Here is a 9,733-nt window from a genome sequence, read left to right on the forward strand (position 1 = left end):
AAGACGCTCTGAGCGACCTGGGAGCACCTGGGCTGCACTCCTGCCTGCCCCCCACCCTCCTCTGGTGACCCCAGTCGTGGGCGTGAGTCCGGAAGTGGCCACCGCCAAGCCGGGACAGGCGCTCATAAACCTGTGTAGACCTGCATCAGCTCTGGCCTTGACAGCTGGCAGGCAGCTGGGACTGTGGCAGCGCCCCTCCTTGTAGCCACCTTCCTCATCGAATTGCCACTGCTGGACCCTCCTCCTCTAGCCTGGAACAGCACCCACTTCTTTAAGGTAAAAACTTTGTTTTAACCGTTTCCTTTACCCCCACCCCCGCCCCCCGCCCAGTTCTCATTTTCCTCTGCAGCTCTGGGGAGGTGACATGAAATGTCCCTCCACTTTTGTTCTCTACAAGTCTGGATTTTGAGAGGAGCTAAGGCAGGAGGGATATGTAAAAGGGATGAGCTTGGTCTCTGCATTTCCTTCGTGTAAGGAAAACTTCCCCTTCTCACTTGCAAGCAAATAGACAGGGCATGGTAGGGGTGATTGACTTATTTGGGGGCGAAATTTTCTCTCTCTCTCTTTTTTTTAAATATTTTATTTATTTATTTGACAGAGAGAGACGCAGCGAGAGAGGGAACACAAACAGGGGGAGTGGGAGAGGGAGAAGCAGGCTGAGCAGGGAGCCCGATGTGGGGCTCGATATGGGGCTCGATGTGGGGCTCGATGTGGGGCTCGATGTGGGGCTCGATCCCAGGACCCTGGGATCATGACCTGAGCCGAAGGCAGACGCTTAACGACTGAGCCACCCAGGTGCCCCTTTGGGGGCAAAATTTTAAACCAGTAGTTGCATGAAGATTTGGGTCAGACTGAGAAGGAGATGGCAGTGGGAAAGTTCCTGAGGGTGTGCGTGTGTTACTGAAGCTACCCGCCCATTTTATCTGCTTCTTCCAACTTCTGGCTATTTACTGCCACCGTGAGGGAGGGGCCAGGGCTATTTTACCTCCCTCACCCACCACCAGAGGATAATTCCAGCAGGAGAGAATGCGTGGGACTTAAGAAGAGGAAAAGAATGAAATCCTGATTTGTTTGAGTGCCCTCCCCCTCATCCTTTCCTGCTCAGACATACTGGTGCCCACCCCTCCCGGAGTGCACCTTGTAGAGTGGCTATCTTCATTCCATCTCTTAAGACTCAGCCCACTTAGCTTTGCCCAGTTTCTCCGAGACCCAGCTCCCTCCGGTTTCCAGAAACCCTCGGTTCCTTTTGGCTCATCCCCCTCGCCAGCTAACCACCCAACCCCCACTGAATTATTGATCATTTCTAGCATTGGACACAAAAGATAAGAAATGAACGCTGCTTTTCTCCAGGCTCTTTTAACTTTCTCAGGCTCTGATTTCTGCTTCCAAGGCTCAGCCTAACTGTCATTTGGGAGGGGAGGGGAAAAGGAGATGAGAGACCAAAAAAAAAAAAAAAAAAAGTAAGGTGCTCAGGCAATTTTTGCTAGTCTGATTCTAAATTAACAACATGTAAATGAGACACAACTAGCATAAGTTATATTTGAAGCAGAAGGAGGATCAATTGGGGTGACCAGGCTTCTTTTGATAACTTTTCTGTCTTTCAACTTCATCTCCCAGGCCTTAACCTAGCCCTGAACTGCTGCCACTTTACAAGAAGGAAGCATGGTGTCAGGTTAGGAGGGAGCTGGAGAAAAGACAAGATTTCTGACAAGTCTAATTTCTCCCCTTTTCTTACCCTGAGTAAGGGGGAGAGGGGAGCTAGGAGGTTGAAGGGAGATGTTTTCCAGGAGACAGGGTTTATGGCTTTTTATTGTTTGCTATCCACAGCCTTAATGAAATGTCTGTGCTGGACTGGATGCATAGTGCCAATAGAGAGAGCAGGTTAAACAGGTCCAGGGTTTACATCTAAGATGACCTAGGTGGGAACAGACAGAAAGAACATACGCAGAGGTAGGTAGATGAATGCAGAGGGAGTATTTGCTTTTCTTTTTTTTTAAGTTTTTTTTTTTAAAGATTTTATTTATTTATTTGAGAGAGAGAGAATGAGAGAGAGAGCACATGAGAGGGGGGAGGGTCAGAGGGAGAAGCAGACCCCCTGCTGAGCAGGGAGCCCGATGTTGGACTCGATCCCGGGACTCCAAGATCATGACCTGAGCCGAAGGCAGTCGCTTAACCAACTGAGCCACCCAGGTGCCCTTTTTTTAAGTTTTTATTTTAATTCCACTTAGTTAACATATAGTGTTATATTAGTTTGGGTATACAGTATAGCGATTCAACACTTCCATATATCACCTGGTGCTCATCATGAAGGAATATTTCTTTTCTTTTCTTTTCTTTTCTTTTTTTAAAGATTTTATTTATTTGAGAGAGAGAGAGAGAACTCGAGTGGAGGGAAGGGGCAGAGGGAGAGGGAGAGAGAGAATCCCCAGGCAGACTCCCCACTGAGCATGGAGCCCAACACAGACACACACGGGGCTCGATCCACAACCCTGAGATCATGACCTGAGCCGAAATCAAGAGTCCACCATCAAGAGTAGGCAGCCCAACCAACTGAGCCACCCAGATGCCCCGTGAGTGAGTATTTCTTATGTAAATCAATAATCAGCATGGTCACATTCCATATAAAGAGTGGGCAAGAGAGTATCTCTGGGTTTAGGTGATTTGGGGAGCAGAGAGGAACTGAAGAGAAGTTGGTACCTCAACTCCAGCTGTCAAGAATTTACTGACAGAATTTGTCGGGGGAGTGGTTTTTGTGCTAAAGTTACTTACCAGAACCAGTCTCTGATTCAAGTCCCCACGGCCTACATTTCCCCTCTCGGGCCTACAGGAAGCCCCTCCCAAAACCTTTTTGCTGTGGTTTGGGATTGTGTAAAGTTCAGTAGACTTCTTTCTCCCCGGTGTTTCATCTTTTGGGGCATGATATGCCTGTATCTCCACTCTTCACCCCAAGCACTCTGACTGTTAATCTTTTCACGCTTGGGGTGGAGCAGAGAAAAGGGAACCCTAAGGATACCTGTTTGGGGGCGCCTGGGTGGCTCAGTTGGTTAAGCGACTGCCTTTGGCTCAGGTCATGATCTCAGGGTCCTGGGATTGAGCCCCGTATCATGCTCCCTGCTCTGCGGGAAGCCTGCTTCTCCCTCTCCCACTCCCCCTGCTTGTGTTCCCTCTCTCGCTGTCTCTCTCTGTCAAATAAATAAAATCTTAAAAAAAAAAGGATACCTGTTTGTGCTCTGGATGATCCGTGAACAGCTTGGGGGGGGGTGGTTTGGTGTAGGGCAGAGGAATGACACCATCCTGGCTATGGTGGGGGTTACCAACCTGACGCCTGTTACAGGGTGAGCTAAAGATCACTGTATTAATAACCATTTGCACAGCTGACCCTTGAACAACACAGGCATTAAGGACACTGACACTGATACAGTTGAAAATCCATGTATAACTTTGGACTCCCCCAAAACTGAACTAATCGCCTGCTGTTGACTGGAGCCTTACCAAAAACATAGACAGTCAATTGACACATATTTTGTATGTTATATGTATTATATACCGTATTCTTACAATAAAGTAAGCTAGAGAAAAGAAAATGTTATTAAGAAAATCACAAGGAATACACCTGAAAGTAATGTAAATTGTGTGTCAACTATACTTCAACAACAAAAAAAGAAAATCATAAGGAAAATACATTTACAGTACTGTTCATGTATTTACTGAAAAAAATCTGCATATAGCGGACCTGCGCAGTTCAAACTCCCGTTGTTCAGGGTTAATGGTACAGTTTTAACGCTTCTTTCTCTTTTTCCTTTCTGTCTTTCTCCTTTTACTTTCCCTTTCTCTCCATCTTTTTTCCATTCCTTGTCCTTATTGTTTTAGGGACGCTGACTCCATCCAATGACTTCAATCCCACCAGAATCCTTCCTCCCAGCCTGAAAGCCCTCTACCCTCATTGGTCCCATGTGGTCACAGCAAGTGAGAGGTGAAAAGAGCTCAGGCTGGGGCCCTTCTGTTTACCCAGCTGAGAAAGACATGCACTCCCTGTAGCCGGGAGTGACTGTGTAGACACTATCTAGCCTTCCATACTGTAGTCCTTTAATAAGACTTTTCTGGGTCCATTTGCTTTCCAGCCCAATGACTTCCTTCTTATTGGATCAGTCTTTTTTTTATATACCAAGCCTAGATTAGGCAACTCCCTGAGGGCAGGAAAGTCCTTTGGTGCCCCTCAGTTGACCTCTTCCGACCATGGAACACCATCAAGCTGAGCATCCAGCCTCTGGTGAGGCCAGGATTGCAGAGGCAGTCAGCCCTGAAAAGCACGAGGTCGTGTCACAACCAGAGGAGCACCCCCAGGACAAGGATGCTGGAGACACTGACGGGACAGCTGGGCAACAGGCGCCAGTAGACCAAGCTTCACGGCTGGCCCAGGGCCAGGATACCCTTGAGTCCCCGCCACCTGATGTGAGTTCCAGCCAACTGGGGCCAGCCCACGGGACACAGCCTGAGGTAGAGACAGTGGGGGCCTGCTCCAGGCCCCAAGAACTCCCCCTGCCCCCCAGGGCCCAACAGCCTGAGCTAGATTTCTACTGTGTAAAGTGGATCCCCTGGAAGGGAGAACGGACACCCATCATCACCCAGAGCTCTAATGGCCCTTGCCCTCTCCTTGCCATCATGAACATCCTCTTTCTTCAGTGGAAGGTAAGAGAGAGTTTGGACGGGGGCTCAGAAATTGCTGGGGAGAGTCCTCCTCCCTGACCCACCTCCTTGATCATCCTGCTGTTCTCAGACCAGGCAAAACTTTCCAGATTATTGTCTCTATTTCTCCTGCTTGAACAAGTGAGATAAGATATTCATAAAAACAAGACAAAACAAAACAATTCTCTGTCCTACTCTTGTATCTTTTACTGTCTAGCAAATGGGAGTGTCTCGCAATACTTCACATTCATTCCCTCACTGCAGTTGCAAGCCTTTCCCACCACGCCTTCCCCTTCTCCGCCCCCGTCCTTCTATGTATTTCTCCTTCAGTGCTCTGTGAAGGAAAATGCACACATGCCTAACCCTTTGGTCACCCCTTCTGCCTCCAGGTGAAGCTGCCCCCTCAGAAGGAAGTGATCACATCAGATGAGCTCATGGCCCATCTTGGTGAGTGACTGGGCCTTGGAGAGGAATTACACAGAAGGTTCAAGAGCTTACACTTTCCACTCAGCCAGAAATCCAGAATATTGCGGGACTTCCCATTTGGGGCTCTGATGTGGCAAGGAGGGTGAAGGTCTACAGGGCTTCTCTGCAAGGCTGGGGAATGAAAAGCAAAAATCAAGGTATCAGGAGTCCAGGATTATAACCCTACTTCTGCCCTGAGCTTTCAATGTGACCTTGGGTGGGCCCTTCACCTTTGTGTCTCTTTCTTCCTCTGAAAAGTGAAAGGTCTGGATTAGATTCTAAGGCTCTTTCCAGCTCTGAAAGTCTGTGGTCTGTGACCATTCTCCAGGAGAAGAGGAAGCAGCTTTTGGGACAATTGGGGAAAACTGATGAGGGATCCTGTCTTGTAGGAGACTGCCTCCTGTCCATCAAGCCCCAGGAGAAGTCAGAGGGACTTCAGCTTAATTTTCAGCAGGTAAGGCAAAGGTCTGGGGGCATGGGAGTTTGCAGGTTTGTAAGGGGACACCTAGGCTATGAAGAGAAGCCTTTCTTCTGCTTCTCAAGAAGGCCCCTTGAACTATGATTTCTTTCTGCAGGGGGAGGAGGGTATATCTCTGTCCTAGAAAATATGTTCCTTTATATAAGATAAAGAAGGGTTGAGGCAAGGGAGGAACGGAATGGCCTGTAAGAGAACCAGGGAAGAAAAGCAACAGGATTAATTTTTTTTATTTCTGGAGCTAGGAGTCAGGGGAGGGGAGGCTAGAGTAACCATCATTTTCTTCTCCCCCTGCCCAGCTTTATTGGGATATAGCTGACATGTAAGATTGTGTAAGTTGAAGATGTATAACGTGTTGATGTGATATAAGCATCATTTTCTTTTCTAACCCCAGAATGTGGACGATGCAATGACAGTGGTGCCTAAACTGGCCACGGGTCTGGATGTCAACGTGCGATTCACAGGGGTCTCTGATTTTGAGTATACTCCTGAGTGCAGTATCTTTGACCTCCTAGGCATACCTCTGTACCATGGTTGGCTGGTTGATCCGCAGGTGAGGGTGGGACGGCCCAAATGAGACTCTTATCCAGCTCAAACTGACAGACAAGCAAGGTGTTGTGGGGTGGGTGTTAGGGAGTTAAGGATTAGATTGGCTTGGGAAGAGAATAGGCATTAGAGGCTGAACCCAGTGCAGAATTCCTTGAATTTTAACCTTTTTGAGGGGCAAACATGGGCAAAAACAAATGCAAATAGGTCAGTTCTTCAGAAATGCAGTTTCAGGAACCTTTGGTTATAGGGTTGCAATCCTGTGGGCATGCTTCGTTTCCTTCCTAAAAAGTTCTTCATTGTTTTGGTACCACCCCACCCCACTGCCCATGCAGAGTCCCGAGGCTGTGAGCGCAGTTGGGAAACTGAGTTACAACCAGCTGGTGGAGAAGATCATCACCTGCAAGCACTCTAGTGACACCAACCTTGTGACAGAAGGTGGTAGAGCCCTGCTTTCTCTTCTGGGGGTCTTATGTGGAGGGAATGATGGCTACCTCGGTGTATTGTTTACCGTCTGTCTCCCCCCACCACATCCCCCTAGAATGGAAACCCCATGAGAGAGAGTTGGGGGAATTGGCTGTTCGTTCAGGACCTAGGGCGGTGCCTGGCGCAAGGCGGCCGCTCAGTAACTATTTGTTGGATGAATGAATACAGCCAGGCTTCAAGGGATCTCAGAAGGTGGGACCATCCTTAGGGCTTCTGACAGGGACTCTCTGGGTGATCCTTCTTCCCACTGTGGACTTTGGATTGAAGCCAAGCCCCTCGTGCGCCATTTTGTGCCTTCTGACAGGCCTGATCGCAGAGCAGTTCCTGGAGAGCACTGCAGCCCAGCTGACCTACCACGGGCTGTGTGAGCTAACAGCAGCTGCCAAGGAGGGTGAACTTAGCGTCTTTTTCCGAAACAACCACTTTAGCACCATGACTAAGCACAAGGTGATGAGGCTTTGGAGATGAGATGGGGGTGGGGCGGGTGGAGTGCTGTCACTTCCTCGAGGCTTTTTCTTCCGGGTCAGTGTGTCCGACAGGATAGGGTAGATTAAGTTCAGGTACCAGATGACCCCGAGAATCCCTGTGCTTTACCACAACCAAGGTTTATTTCTCCTGCTGGATGGCCACTGCGGATTGGCTGCCATTCTGTCCCACATCGTCTTCGCTCTGGGACCCAGGCTGACAACACGGCCTTCATCTGGAATGTGGGAGGGAAAAGGGAGAGAGGGACACCATGCACCCGCTTTTAATGCTTCTGCCTAGAGATGACACGTGTCATTTCTGCCACCTTCTCACTGGCCAGAGCAAGCCGTACGTACTCAGCCTGCCCTCAATGGGACAGGAGAGTGAAGTCCTCTCCCAGGAAGGGAATGGAATTAAATGGAAGAAGGAAAGGTCTTTGGCTCTCCAAGGATTTAGGCCAGCCCCGAGACCCACGGGAAGTAGGGTAGGGAGCAGCGTCTTGTGTGGGCCCCGACCCCGAGGCCTCCCGCTGGCCCACGGTGGCCGCCCTCCTCGCCCTCCTCGCGGCCAGCCGACCGCGGCGCCGCAGCCCAGCCTCCTCCGCACAGCCGCACGGCGTTGGGCTGCGAGTGCTGGCGCCCCCTCGCCCCAGCTAGCACGCCAGGCCGCGCACGCGCTCTCCCCTCGCCCCAGCTAGCGCGCCAGGCCGCGCACGCGCTCTCCGCGTCTCAGCCCAAGCGCCTGTGCGTCGGCCCTCCCGCCCCCGAACTTCGTCCTCTTCTCCGCAGGGTCACTTGTACCTACTGGTCACCGACCAGGGCTTTCTGCAGGAGGAGCAGGTGGTGTGGGAGAGCCTGCACAACGTCGACGGAGACAGCTGCTTCTGCGACTCGGACTTCCACCTGAGTCATTCCCTCGGCAAGGGGCCCGGAGCAGGAGGTGCGAGGGGCTCCCCCGAGAAGCGGCGGCAGGTCGACCAGGTGTGTGGGCTCGTTGGGAAGGGTGCGGAGAGCCCATGTGCGTCCGAGCTCTTCGCCGTTGGCGAGTGACGTGCGTGTCCTCACGTAGACATCATGAGCCACGACGCCCCCTTACCGCCACCTCCGGGCTGCCTCCGAGCCTGGAGTGTGTTCTCGGTCACCACCAAGTGTACTCGGCTGTGTGGTTTGCTCTGGAGGAGGAGCTGGTGAATTTGAAGGAGAAAAAAAGACGGGTTTGGAAACCTAGAGCCAGCCTGAATGTGCCCCAGGCCCCGGCGACCTCACTGCTCCCGATCTCTCGGCCCCTCTCTAGGACTACCTGATCGCCTTGTCCCTGCAGCACCAGCCGCAGGACACGGTGGGTCTTAGCGACTTGGAGCTGGCCCGGCAGCTTCAGCAGGAGGAGTACCGGCAGCAGCAAGCAGGCCCCCCGGCGCCAGTGCGGGCCTCGCCCCAGGTGAGCGGCTCGCCGCCCTGCCCGCCCGCCTGCGGGCCCTGAGCTCCGCCCTGCTTGTCCTCGTGATTCCTGCCCTCGTCTCTTCAAGGTGCTCCTCTCCCCTGGGTCCCATCTTCTCCCCCCAGCCCCCCCGCCCCTCCTGCTCCTGCCCCCACGTCCTTCTAGAACCTCTGTCCTTGTGCCCTTCCGGGCTGACGAGTGACCCACTGTTAAATCCCATGCAGGGGAGAGGAGCCACGTCTGGACGCCCAGTCGGGGAGCGTCGGCAGAGGCCGAAGCAAGACTCAGACTGTGTCGTCCTGTAGCTTTGCCCAGTGCTGGGGCTGCCCTCCCTCTTTCGGAGGTGATGGCTATTCTACTTGCTCCCCCAGCTCAACCCCTGAGATATGCAGGGTAACGTATTTATGGACGTGGGGGATCAGAGCAGGCAGTAAATGCCAAGGTCAGACTCGGTAACATCCTGCCCTCGTGTGCTGCCACCTTCTCTGCCTCCCAGTCGTCCAGGGCAACATTGGGGTTGGTGGGGTGAGGATTTCTGGTTCCCAGCGCCCCTGCCCCAAAACAGTCACACTCATATATGGACTCAGGCTCCAGGGTGAGGTCCCTGTCTAGAATGCCTCTCGCCTACTTCCACCCCCGACTGGCTGGGCCCTTCCTGGCCATCCTGCTGGCCTGTCTCCAATTGTTTCAGGGTTTGGTTTGGGTTTCTATCTCCATTATTTGTAATGGCTTTCCTAGGGGTTTGGAAATAAAACTTCTTTCCTGAGATCTGTTGTTTGCCTTGCTCTGCCGCACTTGGGGTTCAGTATTTGCCCCAATTAAGGAACGCAAAAAGGTGGGGGAGGTTATAGAGGCCCAGAGGGTGGCTTTGCTTGTCATTTCTAATAGGGCCAGCAGAGGGAACCAAAGCCTGCTTATTTTCTTTTCTGTCTATTAGTTTTTGATAGGTCTTGGATGCGAATGGTAATCCAGTTTGGGAAGTGGGTTTCCAAGTCCCTGCTTTGGACAGATGCGATTTGGGGGTTGTGCTCCCTGCTAACCTAAGACTTCCCAGGCAGGGGAGGGCAGCTTGATCAGATGGTCCTTTGCTGCCTCTATTACTGACCTCATTCCGGCTCCTGTTTCTCAGTTACTTTGCCTGAAATTTCCTGGGGAAGAGAGAATAATTGGGGG

At 51.7% G+C, this 9,733-nt stretch overlaps 1 protein-coding gene across 8 annotated transcripts; it reads left to right on the plus strand.

Moving 5' to 3' along the window:
- Positions 1 to 135: 135 nt before the first annotated feature.
- On the plus strand, positions 136 to 9,326 carry MINDY1 (MINDY lysine 48 deubiquitinase 1). Of its 8 annotated transcripts, none has more exons than XR_013447920.1 (11): positions 136 to 276; positions 3,871 to 4,689; positions 5,076 to 5,133; positions 5,541 to 5,605; positions 6,021 to 6,179; positions 6,508 to 6,610; positions 6,963 to 7,105; positions 7,464 to 7,607; positions 7,912 to 8,062; positions 8,417 to 8,560; positions 8,785 to 9,326. XR_013447920.1 is itself a non-coding variant. In XM_078072461.1 (11 exons), exons 2-11 carry the CDS (start codon positions 4,237 to 4,239, stop codon positions 8,863 to 8,865), a joined length of 1,542 nt encoding a protein of 513 aa, XP_077928587.1. In that variant the 5' UTR covers positions 136 to 276; positions 3,871 to 4,236; the 3' UTR covers positions 8,866 to 9,326. The 8 variants fall into 8 exon arrangements, 7 of the variants coding, with proteins under 7 accessions (XP_077928587.1, XP_077928588.1, XP_035978843.1 ...); XM_078072461.1 differs by having other exon boundaries at positions 7,912 to 8,103; XM_078072462.1 differs by having other exon boundaries at positions 7,954 to 8,103.
- The last annotated feature ends 407 nt before the right edge of the window (positions 9,327 to 9,733 follow it).

The sequence above is a fragment of the Halichoerus grypus genome, chromosome 5 (genome assembly GCF_964656455.1).
Source record: "Halichoerus grypus chromosome 5, mHalGry1.hap1.1, whole genome shotgun sequence".
NCBI classification, from domain to species: Eukaryota; Metazoa; Chordata; class Mammalia; order Carnivora; family Phocidae; genus Halichoerus; species Halichoerus grypus.

Coding starts and splice junctions, on each gene's coding strand:
- MINDY1 (XM_078072461.1), top strand. CDS start 4,237: ATGGAACACCATCAAGCTGAGCATCCAGCCTCTGGTGAGGCCAGGATT. Junction 7,106..7,463: donor GCACCATGACTAAGCACAAG/GTGATGAGGCTT, acceptor CTCACTGGCCAG/AGCAAGCCGTACGTACTCAG. Junction 8,561..8,784: donor CAGTGCGGGCCTCGCCCCAG/GTGAGCGGCTCG, acceptor AATCCCATGCAG/GGGAGAGGAGCCACGTCTGG.